General features: G+C 41.6%; 1 protein-coding gene across 3 annotated transcripts; it reads left to right on the forward strand.

Annotated features, from left to right (window-relative positions):
- carhsp1 (calcium regulated heat stable protein 1) lies at window positions 1–26,676 on the forward strand. Of its 3 annotated transcripts, none has more exons than XM_078269491.1 (6): window positions 1–246; window positions 7,402–7,607; window positions 20,436–20,607; window positions 22,460–22,568; window positions 23,715–23,837; window positions 25,244–26,676. In XM_078269491.1, the coding sequence occupies exons 3-6, from the start codon at window positions 20,517–20,519 to the stop codon at window positions 25,404–25,406; spliced, it is 486 nt and encodes a 161-aa protein (XP_078125617.1). In that variant the 5' UTR covers window positions 1–246; window positions 7,402–7,607; window positions 20,436–20,516; the 3' UTR covers window positions 25,407–26,676. The 3 variants fall into 3 exon arrangements, with proteins under 3 accessions (XP_078125617.1, XP_078125618.1, XP_078125616.1); XM_078269492.1 differs by lacking the exon at window positions 7,402–7,607 and adding an exon at window positions 20,250–20,364; XM_078269490.1 differs by lacking the exon at window positions 7,402–7,607.
- Window positions 26,677–26,886: the final 210 nt, after the last annotated feature.

Raw genomic sequence — 26,886 nt, forward strand, 5'->3', positions numbered from 1 at the left:
AGCGAGAGCGAGAGAGAGAGAGAGAAAGAAAAAGAAAAAGAAAGAAAGAGAACTACGCTGCCTTGATTCCTCCTGCCTCTGGATATTAAACCCAAACCTCACACCCGTCACGTTGTGTTCGCCGGAGCGGAGGTTTAAACAAACAAAACGTTCTAAACTAAAATCCCACTCAAAGTTTTATTGTCTTGCTGGACGCGTGTTCTTCGGTTCGAGAACATCTTCAGCGGTGAAGTTGGAGGAAGCAAGGTGAGTGTCTCACAAACAACTAACGTTAAGTAACAGTTTTTACTGCACGAATGCCATACACACGGATAATTACCGCAGCAGTTCGCTAAGTTCATTTCTTATCACAAGCTAGCTGTCAAGTTTTAGGAAACGGGTATCTTAAGTAAACACTTTGGTTTAGGCTATAATAGGCTAACTTAAACAATTAAATGTTTTGTGGTCAAATTGGAAAATGGGGTTGCTGTCGAGGTTGCCACTTGCTTTCAATTCAAAAGGGCTTTATTGGCATGACAGTTTTAATAAGAATGTTGCCAAAGCATCAAAATACAATTTGTCCAAATATTCGCGCAGAACATAAACAGTAACATCACCATAAACACAGCATTAAGAGTTCTTTGCTTTCTCTTTCCAACTTTTTGGTCGCGTTCAAAGTCCACTGATTGACTCCCTCCTTTCCATTACGGATTGTGTTTTCCTGGCGCGTTCATTTCCTGTGTGTGTGAGAGAGAGAAGCTTTTATTCAGAGACTTGAAAAGATTTTCTCTCAACACAGCCCTCTTATTTTGAGTTAATGAAGTGCTGGAAGATGAGCTTTGAGGGCACTTTAGAGATGTAGGATGTTGCCAGTAGCTATCAGAATCTCATTATAGTGTGTATGAGTAGGTTTGTGTGTGTGGCTGCATTAATCACACAGGAAAGCAGAGTTGGAGGGAAACCCCTTGTTTTTGAGCCCGTGTTCAGGCCTTTTGTTGGTTGAAATAAAATGAAACATCAGCTGATGTGATGGGCAATGGATGCCTGGGAGTAGGCATGGGCCGGTTACCGGTTTCAATGTATGCCTTTTACATCCCACTCCATGTGTACTTGTCTTGATATTATGTCTTTTATTTGTAATTGTGTATATTATGTTGAAATGTGCCTATATGTACATATTGTTGTTTCTATTGTACAGTATGTTACTACTACATGTCTATTTGTTGAATGTGTAGAGAGTTAACACCTACCGAAGTCAAATTCCTTGTGTTTGTAAATACTTGGCCAATAAAACGGATTCTGATGCCGCGGTTTGAAAAAGTTAGTGTTTCAAACCCACCAAAGGTTTCCGCCATACCATTCCGGGATTATAAGCAGTTTTTTTATGAGTCTTCCAGGACAGGAAGTGCAGTTTAGAAATCCCTCTCCCTGCCAGTGTGCAGTGTGTTTAAAAATAAAATACATTGTGTTCAATGGGAAAAGTTTTTTTTACCCAGACATTTCAAAATAATACATTTTAAAGCTATAATACCGTGAAACCGTGATATTTTTTGCTGAAGGTTATCATACCGTCAGAATCTCATACCGGCCCATGTCTACATGTGAGCTTGGTTGTTTGTGTGCTTCTGGTTAAAAAAACAAATTCTAATAAATGGTATCATGACACAGTTTCAGTCAGGATGTGGCTGGCTCTAAAAGGTTGAGGTGCCCACCTCCCTCCTCAGGTCTGCACACAGATGAGATTAGCCACAGACAGATTCACAGCTCCTTGAGACTGTTTCTGACCGATTCAAGGCTGAACCAGGTTCTTGTTGAACACCTTCATTCACACTACTGCATGTTTTAGCTTGTTCAGGGGCTGAAGAGGCTTTCTGTCACTTTCAGTGTGTACGCAAACGAGTAAGCCTAAATGGCCTTGGTCCCTTTTTGAATTTCAGTGCAGTATTCTTCTTGTTCACATGAATATCTTCTTAAATGTGGACAGCATGACATCATATTCAAACATTTCCAACTCCGCTTAAGTGGAGGTTGGTAACAGAATTGATTTTTAACCATTTAAAATAACAACCACAAACATTGCATTTGGTGTTGGTCCCCTTCACAAGAAGAGCAAAAACGTCTTTACCAATTGGCACTAGCATATAATAATAATAATAATACATTTTTATTTGTAACGCACTTTATATTTAAGCAAATCTCAAAGTGCTACATAGAAATGCTAAGGAGAAAAACATCGAAACTAAAAGAAACAACAAAAGGACAAGGAAAGGGGTAAGAAATTAGAAATTTGAAGATCATACATGGAGAAATCCATGAAAGAGGACGAGATTCTGAATTCAGTAGTCTATAGACCAGAATGCACTAAAGGCCAGAAGACATCCCATGCTGGGAATAATGGGCATAATTGTGCTCAAAATCAATCCCATGCTGTGCCCCGATTCCATACTACATACTAACTATACACTGTGGACTGTACTAATCCTTACAGTATTTTGTTTGCATTATGTTGTTAAACCATTTTTTATTTTTATTCTATACGGAAATGACACAGTACTTGTACTGTCGGATGTTGATCAAATGGATGATCAAACTGTGACGAAATGTCAATGCCAATTAAACTTCAAAGGGAGACAGCAAAATGTATTTTGTCACTTTCCCAGTGTGACACACTAAATACTCAACGCTTACAATTACTATGTAGTACTGGTCCATGTCTGGTTTCGCTGCTCCTGTCCGGTGTACAAGCTTAAACTGGTTTGATTTTATCCAAAACAGCTGAACTGGCATTTCATTATGACGTGTTCTGGGAAATAAAAAAGCAGCCTACATTAGCAACCTGTGCCGGCGGCGTCTCAGTGCTAAACCCAATTTTCCAATTTCAAATAATTTTTTTTTTTTTTTTATCTGTCCAATAGAACAACGCCACCTTCAATCTCCCCTCGCTCTATTGCACATGCTCTGTAGAGAAACGGAGAGAGAGAGCAATATGACAACATGATTAACATATTATATTCATAAACGGACTACCTGAGCCACTGTGTCTGACAGGCCAGCACAATTTATTGCCGAGGCTGGCAACATGAAGGAGATAAAATTTCAATAGGGGTGGGAGCAGGGAAGATGTGCGTGTTGCGTCTGTCTACTAGAAAGTTCATGTGTTTTTTGGGGTGACGAGACAGGACATGGCAGAGGTGGTCTCCAAGAAAACTAAAACTGTGCCAACATATTTTGGATTTGAAGACGACGTTGAGCCGAAAAACATAGACGAGGCAACATGTAAACACAGCAGGGAAAAAAAATGTACGGTTTCAAGGTGCATTACTGCCACCAAGAGGACTGGAGTCGCTACACTCTCATTCATGGCCTCTCGGAGTCTCATTATGCTCCACTCGTGAGCGGCTGCTGTGTCAAGTGCGACGCCTAGTGGTAGAATTTGATATACCGATCCGGTCCGGTGTTTGGCTTAATATCAAACCAGTTTGAACATTTGTACACCGGCCCAACCCTAGTATGGATTTGGGACAACGCTCCAATTTTGCCAAACCAAGGACTAAGAAAACAGTCCTGCGTTGAAACAATATTTACAGATGTTTTCAGCCATATCGGTACGGTGGTTTAGTGTTGGCAGTTGGAATATCATTGTCTTGTCCTGAGTTTTAATAATCTCTTAAAGCATGCACCACTACATGATTGGTGATGTGGTGTAGTATTGGCATATCATCTTGACAAGTTGAGCAGTAATGGGAGTAAATGTATCCAATTTCAGGATGCTACGTGACATTATTTCATCTAGCAAACACTGCAGAAATCCAGGTGAAGTGCATGATAGAGCTGTCAATCTTCCTCTATAATACCATTCAAATTTCATTGGTTATTTTTTTTAAATATTGAAATAATATTTGAATATTTAATGCTCAAATGCAGCCTGTTCTTAATACGTACTACGCTACTCAGGCTTATGCATTGTCAATGCCACCATAAGCATGTGGTTGTTGTTACATATTCTGTCCACTAGAGGCACTTCTAACATTAGCCTGGTCTTGAAGAGGAACTACGTCATGGCGCATTGCACGCAACTTTGTTTACATTCATTTTCCACCACGAGCACACAGCTACACACAAACCAACAGAACTCTGTAATCAAATATTATCTAAGTGTAGTGAAGCGGCTCTGTTGTAAAGGCTAACGGTGCTCGGTTAGCACAGTGACAGCACAGCCGAAACAATTAGTCATAAACTAAGTAACAATAGTGTTAGCTAAGATGCTAACGGCATTGATAACTAAGGCAAACGGTGCTGTCACTACTATTTTAGTGATTTATAAGCAACCTGTTGCTTGCAGATTGTCACGTTACTGAGAATTAGAGTTTAGATTCTCTGCCCGAACTGGACCCACGAGCCGCGTCGGGCCGACATTTCCCGCCACTATCCTCGGGCCTGGCCCTTGATCAAGCATTTGTGTTTTTTTAATCATTACTTTATTAGAATCAGAATGAAAAGGGTTTTATTGCCAAGTACGTTTTTTAACACATACAAGGAATTTGTTTTGGTGTTGTTGGTGCACGTCACACATTCTTTAGATTGCCTAGATAGCCTAATTTGGTGGGGAGAAAGCTATGCCATAATCACGCGCAGCGTCTCCTCCACTCACACGCATCACTGCTGTGCTGTATGGTGTAGCTTAAGTGCAACATGGAGCTTGAAGATGTAAATAAAAAACAGGAGAATTAGCCTACCTTTGAGCAAGTTTGGAGGAAAGTCGGAGGTATGGAACCATTTTAAACAAGTCGTGGGCAGTGACAACATACAGTATGTGTTGGCTTTGTCGAGTGCATTAAGTACGGCTCGCTGCTCGGCTATGACAGCACAAAAACAGGGACGATGAACAGACACATGAAGCAGGCTTGCCATGGCAGAAAAGATGATAGTCAGCCTTCAATGTCTTCTTTTGTTACTTCTCCAAGCATACCCCTTCTAAACAAATTTGGAGTTCAAACAACTCGGAATTGTAGTTGAGAACGGTCAGTTATAATGGCCCATGTATTAAAAAAAATATCGGGTTTAAATCAGGCCCAGGCTCATAATTACCGTTAATGTGTCGGGCCGGGCTCGGACACAACGTGCATGGGCTCAGGTAGGGTCGGGCTTGATTTTTTTTTTTTTGTGCCTGATCTAAGCTTTACTGAGAATACAGCTATTAGAAGGTAATATATGAAGTTGAAGCTACTCTGACAGCTGTAGAGCAGCTAACATAAACTTTAGCTGTCTCCATGAAGCTCCCAGCTAAGCTAACATTACTATAACTTGCGACGCAGTTAGGAAACAAGAATGAGCGAACTTATGTTAGCATAAGCACTTTGGCTCAGTGGATGTCGATTTTAAAGTCACGTTAAAACTATTTCCCGTCCTTCCGATTTCCAGCCACAGCCCGTCACTCTCCCCTAGCTCTGTGATGTTGTACTAATGTTACTCGGTACGTAACGTTAGCTTAGACCTCACAATGCCTTGTGTTTCTCACTCCTGCTAACTTATTATTCATAAGACGTGACATGAGTGACACATGCAGGTAGGCTAAGGCTATAAGAGGGAGATTAGCTAACGTTAGCCAACATGCTTATAAAAAAAAAAGTTCAGATCTGGAACGTGTTTGATGAAAGCTTGAAATTGACGCATTCTGTCTCCATCTTCAAGAAAAATCCGGAAACATTGCTTATAACATATATTTGCTGAATATTAAGTGTTATATTTGCACTGGGATCGTCTGTATTTTGTGGCATTTGTCTGTGTTGTGTCTATTGTGAGCTGCGTTTTTAGCGTCTGTCTATTCTCTGTATGTTTAATGTTATTGGGCCTCCTCCGAAAAGCTTTTAAGTAGCTTATTTGGGCTTCCCCATTTCACGCGTCCTATATATGATCATTGTACCTTCTGGAATGTTTTAAATGATACGACGATGCTGTGTGAATACAAACTAATAACTAGGTGAAGTCTTGTCGACATTACAAGGCCAAAGGAACACGATCTGCAAAGCGACGTCCTCATATTTGTCTACTTGATCATAAATGCTTGTTGTCCACTGTGCTGTTAACTGCTGCTAGACCACTTTGAACCCTCACTATGGCCTTTTTTTTTTTTTTAAGGCCGTGCCTTTTACAACCGCCAAGTCGGGGGATGGAGCTTGTTGTGAAGGCCTTACATGTTGTTGTGCAACATGATCTGCTGTAATAGTCCCCTGTGAGCGTTGGCTGGCAATAAAGCAATGATAATGAGAGAGGGGGGGGGGGAGAGAGAGAGATAGTAGAGAGAGAGAGAGCTACTGAATTGGAAAAGAAGTTTCAAGTTCCAAAACCAAGGGGAAACAACTGCTGCTATAACAGCTTCTACACTTCAGGGTTTTTTCCTGGCTCAGAATGGGCCTTTGGGGGGTGGGGAGGCACACATAAAGAGTGGGTCCTCCTCTTCCCCAAAGGAATGTTGAGCGAAACGCTTCATTAGGATTTGTATGCACCAATGTATGGTGGAAACGTCTCTTTATGTGAAGGAAAACACAAAATTGAGGAGGCAGGTGACCATTCAAAAACAAAAAATGTAAGGGAATATAATGCAGTAAGGGGCATTGGGGCCCGGGTCAGAGTACACTTGACCCCCAAAGTACCATTTGTTTGATTAGTGTGAACCTTGCATTCCGTGCCTTGGCTTGCCAAAACAAAGAAGTGGACTACTATTTAACCTGACTTTGAGAAGTTTTTAACCAGTTATAAAACTGTCTCAACTGCGAGTTGACTGCTGGAAGTCAAAGACGTTTTGGCACTGGTGATTTATCTTTGGTGCTGGCTAAAACCTCTTTGGGGGGGGGGGCGGGTGCACCTTAAAAATCCCTCTATGCAGTCATAAACCCTGCTCTTGTGGGAACCTTTTCCACCAGATTTCTAAAACCTGCCTGCAGGGATTTGAAGGGAGGTCAGAGCTCTGTGCAGGCAAGTCAAGTTCTTATTTCTTATTTTTATTATTATATTTTTTTTTTTTAGATAGTTGCGGCCCAAAATGCCAGATTTTTGCGAGAGCTTTTGGAAAAAATTGCAATAAAAGTTGCGATGTCTTTTATATTTTTGTTGCAAGAGACAGTGTATATAATGTTTTAGAGAGAGAGAGAGAGAGATTATTTGGGCTTCTCAATTTCACGCGTCCTACAATCTACATATGATCATTGTACCTTCTGGAATATTTTAAATGATACGACGATGCTGTGTGAATACAAACTAATAACTAGGTGAAGTCTTGTCGACATTACAAGGCCAAAGGAACACGATCTGCAAAGCGACGTCCTCATATTTGTCTACTTGATCATAAATGCTTGTTGTCCACTGTGCTGTTAACTGCTGCTAGACCACTTTGAACCCTCACTGTTTTTTTTTTTTTTTAAGGCCGTGCCTTTTACAGCCGCCAAGTCGGGGGATGGAGCTTGTTGTGAAGGCCTACATGTTGTGCAACATGATCTGCTGTAATAGTTCAGAGAGAGAGAGAGAGACGGAGAGAGAGAGACCACAGCGCTGCGGAGGAGGGTCTGGCTAGTCCACACAGCATTCTGGGATGGTAGAAAAACGTGCTCTCTCAAACACATCACTCAAAGGTCCGCATCACATTTTGTTATTCCAGGTCAAGAGGTCCGGAACGATTGGCAATAACAAAATAACATTCAATCTCCTCACTTAAACTTTTAAAGTATTTGATTTTCCTGCTCAATTTGTACCGATTTGGGGACCATGACATGGAATTCGATAGCCGTATCCAACGCTACTTTTTATTGCATTTTTCTTTCGATTTTCTTTGTGTACATTCCAGTATGCATAAGGTTTGTAGGAAAATGTTGTCACACTAGCTGGTGTTAGGGCACCACGGGACGTGGTCATTCAGCCGGAGTCCCCCACAAAGATTACAAAGGTTTTCCAACCCAGACTCAAACTTTAAAAGAAACGTCAGATTGCGACAGTTTAAAGCTTTTAATGCGTCACTTTTTGATATTAATGAACGTCCGTTATATTCAAGCCATTGTCAAATGAGTTGCTACAAAGCTAATTAAGACTATCAGCTCCACACAACACTCTCTCTGTATTTCTCAGTATGGCTATGTTCAGAAGATTGTGTTGTCCGGCAACTTTTGCACGCAGAAACATGAGTGAAGATAAGTCCCATGTTTGTTTTTAATCCTGCGTGTCCTCCTTGGCTACTAGCAACAGTGTGAGGGAGGCGTGGGGGTGAAGCGTGATCACGGAAGGCTTGGGTCATGTGGACGCGCCGACAGTTTTGTTGCCAATACTTAATATTCCTTAATGGGGGCGACAGGAACTACGCACTATAGCTGTTTCTTTACAAATAAAATAAATGTCAGACTGTGATGTGCACGCTTCTTAGAAAACAAGAGTTTTTAGAAATGTCTCGGATGTATTGTCTCTACAAGTGTATTATTCAACTTTTCGTTTTGTTAAAGAAGGAACAGAAAATCGCAATACTCAATACGATGGAATTGCAATACTTGTAAAATCGCAATAAATGAAAATCGCAATAAATGAAAATTGCAAATCGAATCGGCACCCATGTATTATGAAAGAATCGAATCTGGACAAAAGCATACGGTCCCAGCCCTACAAGTCTGTTCTAACTCCTCTGTACATTACAAATGAGTGCTTATCTGAATATTCAAGGTCCAGTTAGCAACAATAGTATCTTGTCTCATTTTTGGCCAACCCAGTGCTGAGCAGAAGAGAGGAGCCATTGTCATTTGGAACTAGTCAGCTGGGTCCAGCTCCTGATGGGAAGCTCTGTTGTTGTTGTTGATGCTGCTGTAGCAGAGACACTATTAAGTAACAAATGAAGGGACCATATCTCTGTCTTTCTCTCTCATCTCTTTCTCTCTGTGTCCTATTCTTTTTCTTTGTCTCAAAACTGTGTTTTTCAGGATTTTCCCTACCATTGTAAGGCTTAGGCACAGCATCCAAGCCGTTTTGGGCAGCACCTAAGCCAAACAAATTTAAAATCGACGTAAGCAATGAGCATCAAATCTAACTAAATAACTTTTCTCGGATCTAATGTTTACATGCGCATAATAGCATAATATTCCGGTTTTTGCCTTAAATCCGGAAAAGACGATATTCCGACTAAGAAGTTTACATGGCTAATGAAAGTGAATATTCCACTAATATTCCCCATTACACGCAGCCGTGCAAAAATAGGATTTTTTTAGTTTTAGGAAGTTTTAAAAACTGGCCGGAGACCGCGGTAAAACACCTGATTGAGACGCATATTCCGAATGCGCTGTATAGCCTACATGTCCAAAGAATGCTTCTAAAACCCGAATGATACCAGCATATCACACGTCTAATTCGGAAAATGCTTAATTCGGAAAAAGGCTTTATTCAGAGTATCCATATACCATAACGGAATATGCTGTTTACATGACCTATATCAAATTCGGAATATTGTCTTGTTTGGAGTAAAAGTGGAATATTTGTGTGCATGTAAACGTACTTGTAGGGGGTCCCCCCCCACTTCTTTAGCAAGTTTTTGTTTCATACTTTGTATTGTGTAGCTTTTTTTGAGTGTTATTTATTATCTGCTCTAGGTTTTCCAACGTTTTAGACACAGATATGGAAATAATAATAGTCCAAAATGATGTGAAATTGCACACTTTTTTTAAATTTGAAAACTTGAACATTTTCTTGAGGGAGGACCGGTAGGGATCACATAGTCAGTAGCCAATAGGGGGTTGGGGGCTGGAATCGATACAGCATAGCATCGCGATATTTTCCGTGGCAATACTGTATCGATACACGGACGCCAAGTATCTTTTATTATGCAGTATATGTGTTGGTCAGTTTGTTTGCTTGACGGTCCCATTTTGCAGCAATAAAAATTGAAGTGAGATGAACAAATAGAGAAATGTATCTTTTTAGATAAAACAGATGTTGACAAAGTTTCCTTTTGGGGACCTAATTTTGAAATTGGGGAAAAAGTTAAAAAGGTAATAAATTGCAATATCTTTAATATCGCATTAATATCGTTTCGTGACATAAGTATCGTGATGATATGAGTGTGTCCGCCACCCCTGAAAGAATAACAAAATTAAATAATGATGCTATATATTCCCAAAAAAATGGATGCGCGAGATATACACGTACATGCAATTCACTTCTCATTCCTCACCTTAAAAGTTCAATTCATTTTAACTTACGGGCTGGCTACGTTGCACACGTAACGACCATCCAACACTACGCTTTCACTATAATCAATGAAACTGGCCACAGGACACTAAAAACAATGCATAGGCTGCACCTTTTCTCACCGCGCCGGTCTAATTTTCTCCAAACACAAACTAATGTTGTCAGAAGAATTTAAAATGATAAGAAGATTCTACGCTTTAAGAGAGCAAATCACACCCTCAGCAGCTAAATCATTTCCCGTCTCTGGTGATTGCACAGGATGAGATGTGGCCTCTTCCTTTTTCCTGCTGTATCCAGGAAGAGGTGGTCATCAGGTTTGGTTGTGACACCCTGAGGAGAGAATGAGGGAAACTGGGGGGGGGGGGAGAGAGAGAGGGAGAGGTGAACTTGGGTGTGCTGTACGTTGTCATCCTCGAACTACAGCAAAGCTGGCAGAGCGTCATGCGTGTTACATCCCACATTGCTGTTGTTGGAATCCAGAGTGAAATGCCACTGGCTGACCACGTAACTCGATTACAAAAATATCATGGACTGAAGGGTTATGGTGAACAAGGACAGGTGTAAGCCAACAACTGGCAAGTCCTAAAATCAGAGAACAGAAAGTGTCGCATTTTTAAAATACTCACTAACTAACTAACTACCTAACTTACTTCCCCTAACCATACAAACTGGATGAAAGAAAGACATGCTAATTAACAGCTATTATGAATTTCAACTTTAAGACAAAAGCTGCTTTGAAGCCCAGAGAGATTCACACAACTGTGGTGCAGTGCATGTCCCTTTGTTTCGAGTCGGCTGTAAGGACTTTAATTTCCATGAACTCCAAAGGTTCATAACAAAGGATGAGGTAAAAACAAAATGGTTTGCTCAAAGGCCATGCTTTGACTCCTCGCCCACTCTTCACTGAAAGTACCCGTTTGAATAAATAACCCGTTAAAATGAACTACCTTTTTTGATGTTTATGTATGAAATGAATCGTCCTCTACAGACTTAGAAGAACACATAGATCGGGCCCTTAGAGCCCCTGACAACTTGTTTTTTATATATATATTGTTGTCCGAATAAGCAGCATACAAACAATTCTACTTTCGGCAGAAAACCCCATCGCTCAGAGTAAGAAGCTGATTGAGAAAGTCAGTCACAACTCACAAATGTGAAGAGGTGTTGTGAACCAACAACGCAACAAGATGTTGGTTTGGACCACTTTTGGCCATGCAGTAGACGAGACGGTTCCAAACGGGGCACGGCTAAAGTTAAGTCCTACACGCAACAAATGGGTGACGTTAACAAAGCCGAAAATGTGCCAACGACCGGAAATGGCCTAATCGCTTGAAGCATAGTGCTCTTGCACTTTCACCAGTAATTAGACCCGTCCCCTACTCTGGGTGGGGACACAATTTGAATTTGCTCGGCGAGTCACTCTGGCGTTGATAAACAATGCTCATTAACCATGCCCTTGCAGCCGAGCTGCACCAATTACATCGGTGTATCTGATATAGGCGGGCCAGAGACGAGCTAAACAGATGACAACAGCGCTGCGACGTCAAAGTCAATTAGTAAACTAGTAGGCTAAGGCTTGGTGCCGCCCCTCGAGTTGGGCCATTTTCATTACTCATTGCCAGACCCTTAATCCTTAGGATTTGGGTCTGGATTTCCAGGCTACCCGTCCCCAGGAACAAGTAGCAAGGATTTAAGAAAAACACCCCCACAACAAACCGTAACGCAACTGCATTTTCAGATTGTGAACCTTCTGCTTGTGACTTTTAAGACTAAGGTAACCTACTGGAATACTTCACCCTCAACAATTTTGCTGTTGTTACACATGGACCCCTATTTCTTTAACGCATCAACTTATATATATATATATATATTTTTTATATATATATATATTCTTCAGTTTTTTTTAATTTTCTTTCATGAATTCAAGGCAACACTCACAGTGAGTAATAGACATACAAACAGTCATTTTGAGGTGACGTCTCAGTGGAAGAGAGTCGATGAAGCTACTCTGACAACACATCAGGAAAGCAGACAGTAAATCCCAATTTGATTTTTAAATTTGGAAAAAGAGCAGCCGGATCCCAGTTATCTGGAACAGTACATTAGACCAGTCCAGGGAAGGAGGCTGCTGGTGCGTATCGCAGTGCGTCTGTTCAGCCTTCATGAATGTGTGCATGATTGAAATACGGGAGATAATGCGTTGACGCACATCGGAGGGTGACTCATCAAATTGTAGGATCAGGAGCATCTCTTGCTCCTGATCCGACAATTTGATGAGTCATCCTCCGTCACACACACGCAGATCAAATTTAGCGTTTTACACACACGCACCACACACACACACGCACTGTGTTTGAAACCATTCACTCACTCACTATTCCCTAGATAGTGTTTATTAAACTATAAACTAAACTATATAGGAAAGGAAATCTAGTGGACTGTATAGTGAATGAAATTAACGGCGGAGAATTCGAACACCACTACAACATGGCGAACACACCTGTATAGTGCACGGTTTCCGTGATGGGAAAACGGTTTCCAACACATCTTCTGACTTCCAAGCACACAAGAGAGCTCAGTGTAATAGGCTGTCTGTGTTTAAGGATAATGCTGTCTGCTTTTACTGCTCAACACTGGCTGCATAATGTTTCTAAAGCAGCTTTTCTCCTTCTTTGTGTCAGTGCATACAATCATTTTCTTTTACCTGGAGAAGGTTGTTGTTGCCCACAGTAAAACTGTGCCACTGCAGTACAACGCTCACCCAACATGTAATTACAGGAGACCCTCCTCTCACTGTCTTTTGTGAATCTGTGTTAGTTTATCCAGCTGTCTTTTCTTATGTTGCCTTTGTGTCATCTCGTCCCCGTTGACATTTCAACTCTTTTCTGTTTTACACCGGGGGAGGGGAGGGGGCGGGAACTGAGCGAACGTTTGAGAAGAGACAGAGGATAAGAGAATACAAAAGGCAGGAGGAGAAGAACGAGAGCTTGGGATGTTAAATTAAAAAGTTTCAGTTTCCTGTCCTGCTCCCTCTTCCTCTTCTGTGTTTTTAAGCTTTTTTTTAAAATTTATTTTTACCATAGCGTTTTCTTCTATTTTGTTTTCTTTTATCCTGATTGTCTAAAAGGCAGTTTGATTACATGTATGGTCAGCTGCCACTACTAAGTGGCTGGTTGTTGCCATAAAAGCTTTCCGTGATATGAATTAAAAAAAATCATAAGAAGTCACCACTCTCCGATCACGGACTCCTGGTCCCTGGGGGCGAAACGCAATGAGTCCCTCATACGTATCACGATACATGGGTCACGATTCAATATATTGCAATATATTTCGATACTGTGCGTAAGGCGATATATTGGGATTTTTTTAAAGTATAATAAAAAAAAATATATATAATAAAGTAATATTTAAAAAAAAAAGACATGATGTTCATAAAAGTCAAAGAAGTTTACTTTAGGTAAACAATTCAGTATACAGAAAATCAAACTGCCAGTTTGGGATTGTGGTTCACAGGTTCTTAGTGAGCTAATTTGGATATGCTAAAGTAGGCCAAAGTTCAGCCATAGCTACAATGTTAGCTTCTAGCTAAAAGTAGTAGTAGGCAAGGTCACTAGTGGTGTGTCTCAGCATAGCCATCTAGCGGTAGGTGGTTTAAACACAACATAAACATGAACCACTGTCTTACATGAATATTTTTGCACGTTTAAAAAAAAAAAAATGTAAAAAGATCTAACTATACAGTACTGCAAAATAAAATATCGCGATACTCGGGTGTATCGATTTTTTTTCTTACACCCCTAGTCCCTCAGAAGGTTCCAATGTCCGTGGAAAGTTCCTACAGTCAAAAAGAGGTTTAAGTGCCACAAACAAAGTTTGGCTTACTCAGCAGTAGGGAATGCTCAGTTAACAGTCAATTAAGGCTAATCCTTTCTCTGTGAATGCAGCTTCAGATGAATGGGTCGAGTGTTGCAGAGAGTGCCAGACTGAAACTCTGAACAAGTGAATGGAGTCAACGAATGTTTGATGCTGCGTGTGTGTGTGTGTGTGTGTGTGTGTGTGTGTGTGTGTCGCCCCCCCCATTGGGCTGGTATTTGCTGTATCAGCAGGGTCTCTGGGTTGATGGAGCACTATCATGGAAAATGCTATTGTGTGTGTGTGTGTGTGTGTGTGTGTGTGTGTGTGTGTTAAAGATGACAATATGTATAGATATTTTCACTTTGTGTTGATAATATTGGATTATTGTGTTGGATTAAATCTATATATTTAGATCCAGAATTGTGTGTGTGTTTCTTCCCCTGGTTTCTTTTGCCTGTTTATGTTCGGATACACATTTAAGGTGGCAGCTTCTCCAGACACACACAGGCATGTTATCATGTCTGACCTTATTGTATAGTCTCCCTTTTCTTATCTTTAACTCCTCATGCTGCTGCTATTTTACATTTTTTTTAATCTTTTCCTGTTTTACACCTCTAGTGACTCAGCTTTTCTTATTTTTCCATGCATGTCTATGCAGTTTTTAATGATTTGTATTGCAAGCCTTTCATCACTGTCTTTTTTTTTCTTCATATTTTTCATTCATATTCTTGTCCTGGACTCAACTTAAAATGACAACACATTTTCATGCATTTTCTGCTATTTTAAAGTCAAAATGATTAATTGATTTAACAAGTCAATAATTGGCAAATTAATCTTTAAAGAAAAGTTGCTGTGCTAGTCGTCTTACGGCCAAATTCTGCGTTTCGGTGGCGCCGCAGATGGCCCTTCAAGACAATGCTTGATATTCCACCAGCTGCGACGGGGCGCGTCCCAGAAGCATGCAAGAAGCGGCTTGCCACTCCGCTAACAATGCGCTTCAGGTCTATTTTTCACGGAAGCTGCGGGGCGTTCGGCAGGCCGGGCAGGATGTTTTTAGGACGAGTGCATCCAGTCAATTTACCAAAACGATGGACGACGAGAGATTCATCTCGGAGGTACTGAAGATATTAACGTTATACGACACCACAGATCCTTTTTTATTAAGGACCACGCCAGAAAAGAAAAGGCATGGAGTTTAATTGCAGGAGTGCTTGGAGTGCAAGGTAGATACTAGCTTAATAAAAACTTGTAGAGACAATCAAATGTGCGATTCGGGCAGGCAAGACGCTCCCGGTGTGGTATGGCGCGAGGCGGAGGGCAGAACAAATGATATAATCATAGTTAATGAGCCAAATTCTTGAAGACAGTTTGCAAACATTCCCTGCCTGCATCCTCCGTACCGGACAGCAACCTAAATACAGAGGGCGGTGAAATGTTCAAAGTAATCGATTACCAACCACAAGCAAGTTTCAAGTTGATTTTTATACCGGATAAACTGAAATTAACTGCTACTTGAAAAGCAGGAAATCAAAAATACAAAAAAATAAAAAATAAAAAAAATGTTACAGTATGCTTGGGAAAATGGTGTCTGGATTTTGTAGTTGGGTGGCTGAAACATGGCAATAAATCATTCTGGCTCTTTAAAGCAGCATGCAGTAAAGAGTAAGCCTTCCCAGGCTAAATCTGTACTCTCCTTTTATCATGTTTTCCGGGCCTCCCTCAGCCATTATCTCTTGCTTATCTTTTCTCAATTTTCCTTTCATTGTCCTGCTCCTTCTACTGTAAAGACCCTCTCTCCCTCCCTGTTGTTGTTCTCAACCAGCCATTTTCCCTTCACGCCTATTAATGGTTTGTATTTCCGGTTTTGTTTAGTCTGTTTCTCTGTAATCATTACTGTGTTTGAGTTGATTCCCATCCCCATTAGCTGGATGGTTTGTGCTTGTCACGGTCTAAATAAAGGATTGGCCAGTGGATATGCGGGCATTTTGTCATTATGTGTTTTGGATATTATTATTGTCATACTGTCGGTGTCGCAACGTTTCCTTGTGTTATTAAGAAACCAGGGAGCCTGAGTGGTCCAATCAATTGGCAGTAAAATGGTTTCAAAACTGTTTCATTTACTATAAATTCTTGACCCCTTTTGTATGAACATGAAATGTAAAGGCACTGACACACCTACCCGATTATCAGCCGCTGGACAGTCTGGCGAGGTCAGTGACTCGAGTCTGTTCGGTGTGTTCCATACCGTTGTCAGTCGGAGGAGCCGTCGGCCTTCATTTGGGCCGATTTGACATGTTGAATCGGAAGGCGGGCAGTCGGACTCAATGGCCAATCTGATTGGTGGAGCGCTAACCCGGAAATGACGAGCGGGATGAGCGTGACTAGAGTCTCTCAAAATCTGATAAATCTCTTAAACTGACCTTTGTCGATCTGAAATGAAGACAGATTTAGCAACTGCATGGCCCATTTCTCGCTTAAAACATTTTCAGAAACGTGTTTCGGTGAACGCGTACGTCCAATCAGCTGCCGGTTTTCATTTTTTGGGCGACAATACAGATTAGTGCCGCCTGCTGTTATGGAGACATATTACGTCTCGTGCATGCGCAGAACGTACGCTCAAGTCGGCGTCGCTTCGGTGTGTTCCGAGGCACTTCTTTGACCAACTCGGGGAGGCAGTCAGTTCGACTGCCTTTTCTGCTGATAATTTCAGTGGAGTTACCCCATATTATTTTTCGCGTCATCAATACAGTACAATATACGTTGCACTTGACGCCTACACTGACCACTACAAGACTACTCGACCGGTTCGGCGGCAAATCATTGCGGCTTGATGGCGGTAACGTTAGCACATAGTAGTATGGACGGCGACATGATTGAAAATGGAGATCCCAGAGATTCGGCAGACAAGCAACAAGACATTCTCAATCATCCTTGTCCTTATCTGAGAGAGATGTTTGAGATAGTAGACACCAAGAATGACTTCAGGCGAATGTGCTGCAAATTGCGTCAACCGAAACAGCACAAACTGCTGGCCGTGTGGTCCAGGTAGCTTTGCATAAAAAAAGGTTGTCATTTGCAAGGCTACTTTTACTTTTATACTTGTAAGTTTCCAAGCCTGTACTTTGTTACTTTTACTTGAGTAAAGAAATTCAATCAGTACTTTTACCAGTGTTTTTTTTTTTAACACAAGTATCTGTACTTGAGTATGGGAAGTGAGTACTTTTGCCATGTCTGTGTGAGAGTAACAACTGACATTGGTACACACACACACACTCACACACAGCCAGCCTATGTAAACCGAAATGGTGTACGTGTTTATTTGCACGTAGAGCGGGGAAGAGATCCGATCACAAGTGGTCACTCAAGACGCATTTGTGCTGCCAGGTGGGAACACCTGTACCTAAACCTGTCCACTTGTGATTGGATCACACAGATGGGATTTTAATACCATGGTGAAAATGCGGCATGTGTGTAGATTGTCAGTCCCAGCCCTGCTGTCCTCCAGCCGGAAGCATGCTGTCCAGAGAGGCTGTGATTACATTAACATCATGTCTATCGAGTTAAGATGGATCAGACGCTCCGCTCTGTGCTTTGAAACTATAAAATGTATTCAGGCTCCTGCTGCCGATGTGTGTAGCTGCATGAATGCCCCGCAAACCTTCCTGGATGAATGTAACTTTAATAAAACTCTAATGAAAAGAGTAACATCTGTAAGCCCGGTGCTTACAGTTCTTGTGCTCGATTTCCTCCCTTCGTTGCTGTTACTCATCCTTGTCCATTATAAGAAACAAATTCCACAGAGCTACAAACTGTAGTCTTTATCTGCCTTTGTTCTATTTTATCAATACTAAATCTGAATGTGCCTAGTCTGGCTCGACGACGGTTCATTTACCGGTTAGTTCCAGCGCCGCCGGATGTTCCGTCGCATGTCCCTCACCTTCCGCTTTCTTTGTGTTGACGTTCTAAACTCCGGTCGCTTCGGTAAACCACAGCCAGAACCTCGGGGCTAGCAAGCTATACGCTGAAAACGGCAAGTTTTGAAGAACATTTGGATCATCCAACAAGGCAGGCCTACTTTGTTCCTTCGGGGGAATAATTGTAAAGATTTAGATCTTTACAATCTCTAACTTTACAGTTAGGCATTTCCTCTCTAACTGGGACGTTTTGGGACCGAATGGCGGGGATTTTCTATGGACAAAATACACACGATGATACACTGGTAAGAGAAAATGAGGTTTAACCATGTATCTAGCCAATTTAAATAGCTCACGTTACTGTATTGTGTGAACAGTTAACTTCATTTAATATTGTATGTGGCGTTTTCTTTTGCCGGGTGCTAATGTTCCACCAAAACAAGTTCCTTCCTGAGGCTATTTTGCAGAGCATCCGGACCTTAGCGCCGCCCAAGACGATAGTGATTGGTTTAAAGAAATGCAAACAACCCAGTGCGTTTTTTTTGGGTTTTTTTTCTCTCCTATCCTGGAATGTATGTGTGGTGTAGCCAGACCATACTCCACAGCGCTGTGGAGGTAGGACTGGCAATGCGAGACTAGAATGTGCCTGACTAAATGTTTTCTTACCACTGCTGCTTCCTGTCCATCACCTGACAGCTACAGGAAGTGACAGACGGTTCTTTTTAAGAAAATGATCCATGTAAAACCTCTTTCCTGATTCGTTCATTCATTTCGTGTTAAGACGGTAGTTCATTTCTAGCTTAATTCAACAACAATGACAGGAGACAGGTTAGTGTTAAAGGAGCTAAATGTATACAGCTTGCCTAATGAAATCATTTAGAACAAGACGAAGAGTCTACAGCCATGCCAGCGGCTCTGTGAGGCTGTACTTACGGTAAAGATCTATTTGTCCGACACGACTGAAGCGTGGTGTCGCGACGTCATACATCCATGGTTGATGCTCCACGCAACTGATTGGACGAACGCGTGTCGTGGGTTTGGATTCTCGAGAATTTCAACAGAGTGTCATGGCGGCTCGTTGAGAATACGATCTCGTATTTTACGAACAGTTCACTGAAACGTGTTTCTGAAAACATTTAAAGCGAGAAATAGGCCATGCAGTTGCTGAATCTGTCTTTATTTCAGATCGACAAAGGTCAGTTTGAAAGATTTTTGTCTACTTCTACTGGATAGTCGCGTCGCGTTCAACGGATTCATTTGCATAAAGATGGGCATCGGCCAGCTTTTGGACGCGCAGCATTTTTTTCAAATGCAGCGCCGCCTTCCCGGAATGCTTTGCGTGCACGTTGAAGTCGCTTGACGTCACCCATAGGAATAGAGTGGAGCACGGAGCAACAGAAGCATTGCACGGTCAAATGGATCTCTACCGATAGCATGCTAGCTCAAAGCAGCGCTGTGTCTAACATGCTCACAGTGACAATGCTAACATTGGAATGTTAAGCAAGTATAATGTTATTTTGCACATATTCCATCACAAACCAAAGTCATTTTTGACCTTATGATGGAGACGAAACAATAAGGGGGTCACCACAGTTATTTCAGTTTATCTTTTGGGTACCACGACTGCCTGTTAGGGGTGTCAAGATTTTTATTTTAAATTTTAAAAACGATAGAAATAATTTGATTTTTGCTTATTGAAATCAGAAGCAGGATCGGCCATTTACCCAGCATCCTTCGCTCTCTCCACCCCCACCTACTTGTGCCAGTCGAAATAGGTTAAAATCGGTGGGACGTATATACACTTAGCACGCTTAACGCTTTTTTGGGGAGTGGGTTCTTTTATATTTTTTGAGGGGGGCAAATCTACCTTTTCTAAATATTTGGGGGGACATATCCGTTGAACCTCCCCCACCCTCCAAAATCTATGCCTATGCTGGCACTTGTAATAGTGTTATATCCTGATTTTGTAAAATGGAAAATCCCCTCCCCTCTTCTGTCGACCACTACAGAAATCCTGAGAAATATCAATTTCAGTGCTGGACCTGGTGCCTCTGTCCTTGTTTAGTTTTTTTTTTTATAAATGGCTGACAGCCCTCCCTCCCCCTTCTCATGTTTTTTTTTTTTTCTCCCTCTTTGAACAATATACAGCTGAAACGGAAAGTTTAATCAATGGAGGTTTTCTTTTTCTCCCTTTCCCTAATTGGTTGACACAGCTTGTGATGTCATAAATTATGATGCAAGTCCCGCGCCAACGTGAATGAGGAGACTGTTTTCTGTTTCTCTCAGGTCATAGCAGCGTTGGCCTGTCCTCAAATTGGTGTTGCCACGGTAACGAGAGTTCTGAGAATGGCTCCAGCGGGGTCACTGATTCAGTGTTATGCTTTCAAAAAACTGAACAAAGGCGTGTGTGTGTGTGTGTGTGTGTGTGTGTGTTCACCACGATCAGTTCTAAATATGTCCTCCTCTTTCCAGGTGTTTAACTTCTTCTGCTGCGCTCCCTCTTGAGTGACCACCCCCACATCTTCCCCACTCTTTGACTCCACCTCTTCCGTGATGTCATCTCAGGCCACGCCCATCCAAGGGTCCCAACCAGTGACCCCTCCCCTGATCTCTGCAGGATCCCCACCGTCTCCAGTTTCACCAGGTACAGAATGATTAAGTGCTCTGACAGTTAGACTGTTGACAAAAAACTGTATCATACTGGAACCTCTCTTAAAGGGGCACTGATTTTACACATGAAGAATAGAAATACTAAAGCCTGCATTACAAACGGGAGCAATGTATTTGAAAGATGTGGGCAGTTACCAGACAGAAAGGATCTAATAAATGATGTTATCAACTTGCATTATGGGGAAGGATCCAGCACTTAGAGTTCATAATACTATAAGTCGGGATATCTCGGCCTCTGCTACAAATTTCTGAAAATGACCTATTTTGATGAAAAAATGATTGACTTGTATAATTGAAACGGATTGACAAATCGGAATAAAACCGTTAACTTTATATCAGCAAAGCCAGCAGATGCTCGTGACAAGGTTTGGAGACGATTGGCATTGGAAGTGTTTTTTTTTTTTTTTGTTGAGAAAATTGTGACAAAGTCGCAAGATTTGACATTTTTAAGAGCAGAAGATCGCTGGAAAGATGCAGACAAATTGGGAGATTAAAATGATGAACGTTTTTTGACTCCTGGCAAACAACAAAATGTAAACTTGGCTGTTACAGCGCCACCTTGAGGCCATTGAGTGTTATTTTATTTGCCTGAGTAGTTGGTGGAATTTGCAACCCACCTGACAATTTTGGTGACTTTTGTGTCACAAACACTTTTAGCCTACTTTTAGACTTTCGACTTTATTGTCCCCAAGGGGGAATTCTTTTTCACAAACACCGTAAGTTATGTACACAGCACGCTTACAGTGAAACAAAAGTACACACAGAACAGAACGACATGCAGAGAAATAACACTGACCGAGTGGCAGTGATTTATCTGGGACTCTTGTTTAGGGCTGCTATAGTCTATATACATGACGTTCTACTTCCGGTATTGTTCAGGTGCCCGCCGGACATTCCCCTCAATGCTCAATGCCCCTCATTTAGGCCGGATGTCCCTCACCTTCCGCTTTCTTTGTGTTGTAACTCTAAACTCCGGTGGATTTCTGAGGACTGTGGTTAACTGCTCCTCAGATCGCTGCGGGGTAAATCCAGACAGCTAGCTAGACTATCTGTCCAATCTGAGTTTTCTGTTGCATGACTAAAACAACTTTTGAACGTACACGTTCCACCAAAACAAGTTCCTTCCAGAGGCTATTTTGCAGAGGCGCCGTTGCTCCGTTCGGTGCTCAGACGATTGCGATTGGTTTAAAGAAATGCCAATAAACCAGAGCACGTTTTTCTCCCATCCCGGAATGTTGTGTGGACTCGCCAGACCCTCCTCCGCAGCGCTGTGGAGGAAGGCCTGGCAAAGCGAGAATAGGGCTGCTATGGCTGCAGGCACGAGGCTTTTTGCCATGGTAGGCTCTCTTGCAACACAGGGACCTGTACCTGCGTCCAGAGGGCAGAGTGGTGAAATGGCTGTTCAGTGGGTGTGTGTTGTCCTGTGCTATTGTGGTTGCGATGCGTGTGATGGCCTTTTAAAATTGAGATCAGACAGTGTGGGTGTGGGGACGACCAATTCATTTAGCAGCAATGTGGGTGATGACAAAGTCACCGTGGAGACCAAGTAACCAAGTTAAGTACATTTTGCTACTAGTACTTCTGTACTTTTAGGATTTCTTGTGCAGGACCTGTTGTTGTAAAGGAGTATTTTTACATTGCTGTATTGGTACTTCAACTGAAGTATAGGATCTGAATACTTCTTCTTCCACCACTGATGCTTAGTCACTATACTGGTGACTTGTCTGACATTGTTTCCTGGAAGTGTAGTACAGAAACCAACAGTATGCTGCTGTGTGTTATTTAATGTATGATGTAACACAGTTGTTTTTTTTTGGTCCAATCAGAGTCTCTGCATCCTCCAGCCTGCAGACAAAGAGACCGCTCTCCTTCCCCCATGAGAGGTTACCTCATCCCCAGCCCTCTGCCTACACGCAGAAACAGGACCTGCTCAGCGTAAGTACACACACACACACACACACACACACACACACACAAAAAAGTGTTTTCCCTAGCCATGTGAAAGACTAAGGTGCACATATTTGGCGGGGGGGGTTCAGGCGTCCTTCCTCAAAAAAATGTTACATTTTTCAATAATAAAAAAAATGCAATTTCCACATACATTTTGTGTCTCTTTGTGGGATTTTGTCTCTTTGTGGGGTTTTGCGTCTCTTTGTAGTCATGCCGTGTCTCTTTTTGGTCATTTTTGTTTCCTTTGGGGTAGTTTCGCATCTTTTTCACATCACTTTGGACCATTATTATCACCATATCTGTGTGTAAAAAGTTGGTAAAGCTAGAGCAGATAATAAATAAATAAATAACACTCCAAAAACTTCAAGACAAAATTTAAAGCTAAAGAAGTCTAAGAAGACTACAATCATTAGATCTGAGAAAAGTCTTTTAGGTACATTCATATGGCTTAGGTTCTGCCCAAAACGGCTCGGGTGCTGCAACTAAACCTTACAGTGGCAGGGAAACACCCCCCCCCACACACACACACACACACACACACACACACACACACACACACACACACACACACACACACACACAGTGTATCAAACGGCCTCATGAGCCAGTGAAGTGAGTGTAACATTAACTGCTATTTATGTTTCCAGTGTAGTAAGTGAAGTTTGTTGAATGCATTAGTTACTCGTAGAAGTTCTCATGTAGAATCTGTAATGGAGTTAAAGGCAAAACAGAAGCCAGCCTTAACCTACCCACTCAAGTTTCATTTGTCTCGTATCATTTCTACTGTTTCTATTGGAAACTGCAACATGACCAGCTTGTCCAGATATAGACGTATCCAAGTCAGAGCACCTTCTTCGGTCTAAAATAAAAAGTCAAATATGGTTATTTTTTTTTGACGTTTTTTCGACCGGAGAAGGGGACTTAGAAGCGCTTGAGGTACACCCACTTCCTGGTGCCCTTCCTCTGTTGAAAAACTTTTAAAAAAATAACGAAAAAAGACTTTCGCCAGAGAAGGAGAGACGGGTAGAAGTACACCTGCTTCTGTGGCGTCGCTTTAATTGTTACTTGTTAATTTTTTTTTCTATCTGGACAACTTTTTTTCTCTCTCTCTCTCTCTCTGTGTGTATGCAGGACGGCTCGTGCATCAGAGGGTCCGTTGTTCACTGGTGTGTGTAAATGCTTCTCCCGCTCCAAAGGCCATGGCTTCATCACGCCATCCGACGGGGGCAGCGACATCTTTGTCCACATCTCAGAGTAAGTGTGTGTGTGAGTTGGCAACTTTATGTATAAGTTGATGTGCGTGAGTGTCCTGGGGAGTGCATATTGGGGGGGTGGAATGTTTTCATGAGGGCTAAAAGTCCTTCAAACTATATAAGAAAGCGGACAGCTTTCTGAATAAAATCTATTTTAATTTACCATAATATGTTCTAATGACTAATCAGATTATGTGGAAACGATGTGAAGAGAAAGGCGAGACACACAGCGGTGCAGTGAGGTTATTCTGGGGGCGAAGCTTGTCGATGAGTGTGTTTTTCCTTTGTTGTCTCTGATGAGGTGTGTGAGAGGGCTGCTTTTTTAATCTCTGACCTCAAACAATGTCAGTCTGTAGAAGTAGAGGGACGCACACACTCACACTAAGAGGGATGGCAGTAGCTACAGGAGTGTGTAGGAGGACAACAGATTATCTGATGGCCTTCACCACAGTGCCTTTTGTTATCACACACAGGCTTAAAATGCATAGACGTCAGCAGTGTATATATACACACTACCGGTCAAAAGTTTGGGGTCACTTAGAAATTTCCATTCCACTCCATTACAGACAGAATACCAGCTGAGATCAGTTATATTGTTTTTTTTTAATGATGAAGTAGGGCTGGGCGATATGGAGAAAATCAGATATCACGATATTCTTGACCAAATACCTCAATATCGATATTGCGGCGATATTCTAGGGCTGACAATTGGTGCTTTAACAAAATATCTTCCCACTTAGATTTTAGATAAATAATCATCAGTAATGTGGACATAATGTCTAAGTGGGGAAAAGGCAAATAAATAATAGAACAGTTATAACAGTCTGGTAAGTTCAGAAAATGACATCACCTTTAAAACCAGGAAAAGACAACACTTTTGTCATATCACGATATTACGATATCCAAAATCTAAGACGAAAGCTAATCACAATATCGATATATTGCCCAGCTCTATGATGACGGTCTGAGGACCAAAACGTCATCAACAAAATGTGACTTGTTTTGGTGGAACATGTGCACGTAGGGATGCGAGCTCTGGAATCAAAATGGCTGTCAAGTGTGTGATGAGAATTTTACCCCCACAAAAAAGAGAAATATAACTTGATTGTCGGTTCTAGCTCGGAGGGCGTTTTCCGTTATCGACCGGAGTTTAGAATGCCAACATCCGGCAGAACCTCCGGCGGCACCGGAACAATCCCGTAGATGAAACGTCGTCGATATATCAAAACCGTGTATTTTTGAAAAAGAGCATCTGAATTCACCAAACGTTGCACAGCTGGTCCAGCACCAAAAGGGCAAGAGGAGACAAATGAGTCCAGTACAATACTAGGACAGGCCCGACTGCCGCTTTGCTTCCACTGTTTCATAATTTGTTCCGTCAAAGCCCTTTTCTTTCTTCCCCTCCAGCATCGAGGGCGAGTATGTGCCGGTGGAAGGCGACGAGGTGAGCTACAAAATCTGCTCCATCCCTCCCAAACACACAAAGATCCAGGCGGTGGAGGTGGCCATAACCCACCTCAAGCCGGGAACCAAACACGAGACCTGGGCCGGACGCGTGGTCAGCAGCTGAGCACTGTCACTTGCGGAGGGTGGGGGGTCAAAGAGGCCGAGGTGGGTGGGTAGGGTGATATAGAGAAAATCAAGAGGGAAGGAAAGGATGGGGAGAATTGAAACAAGGGTTGTTAGCAGGCACAGTGGGCGGTAGGGCTGGGTATCGTTCAAAAATGTTCAATACCAACACCGTGACTTTGATACCGGTTCCTAAACGCTACTTTTTCCGATACCAATTTTATAATACAAAAAGAAATAACATTACACGTTACGGCCTAGTCCCTGTGTGTAACGTAGATTTTTTTTTTTTTTTTTTTTTCCTGCGTGCATTATTAAATCTTGGTAGAAGCATGCTCATTGGCTCACTGACGCTGATGAGATTTACTCCTTAGGTATTGAAATTGGGTATTGAGTTTTCTTTCGATACTAAGGACACAATTCGGTCGGTGCCTAAAAAGTACTGAAATCGATACCCAGCCCTAGTGGGTGAAGGGAAAACCCAAGCTGGGAATTAAAGGAGACATGGCTGAGGCAGAAACTAGTGGAGGTTTAAACCAGAGGGAAATATTCATGATCTCATAGGCTACTTATGTTGAAATGTGGGAAGCTTCTTCTGCCTTACCTGGGAAATGAGTAACTATACTTTGGGAAAACATACAGTTGGTTTGACTGGTAAGTGAATAGATATATCATTACAGTGGAAGAGATGTTTATCATAGAAAGACGTTTTCTTGCTTAGATTTGTAGACTCCCTGTGTTGACATTTGATGGGGCTTTTTTTTTTTTTTTTTACCTTATTTGATGAGGAAATTCATTTCAGTTGCAATTATTCATTTCTGGGAAAACGTTGAGATTCATTTAGTTGAATTCAACCTTACAGCATGTGAGAATAGACTTACTGCGTGTGCCTACTTCTACCCAGAGAACTGACAGCTCTGTTTGTGCCTACTTAAGCCAACCTATCATCTGTATTTGATCTTGTGTGGGTGACTATATCGGTGAATTAAAGCATTTAACAGGTATATAACAGTGGATTCTGCATTTTTTTTTTTTTTTTTTTGGATAAACGTGTTTTGGAGTTTGTCTGAAGCAAATAAAAACGTGTTTCCTACAGTGATTAACTGGGCCGGTGTTGTACAACTCTGTGACCCGTTTTCAAAGTTTTTTTTTTTATATCAGAAATATGGGTTTATTTCAACCAAATTGCCCAAAGTAACTTGGATGCATGCATGTACGTTGTATGGAACCCATGCATCATTCTTCCCAAGTAAAATGAATCATTACTTCCATTGAATTGTGGGTGTTTTATTTAATTTGATAGCATTTGAGAAAAATGTTTAAATGGTTTTAATGCAGTATCCTGCCTAAACTTTGACATATACCGTCTGTGATTCACTCAACATCCTCTGATCTTAACTACTAGTCAGAATAATTCATACTTTTTGCTTTTTTTTAAGTCAAAAAATTTGGTATGATGTCATATAAATTAAGTTTATTGA

This window comes from Sander vitreus, chromosome 15 (genome assembly GCF_031162955.1).
Source record: "Sander vitreus isolate 19-12246 chromosome 15, sanVit1, whole genome shotgun sequence".
Lineage (NCBI taxonomy): Eukaryota > Metazoa > Chordata > Actinopteri > Perciformes > Percidae > Sander > Sander vitreus.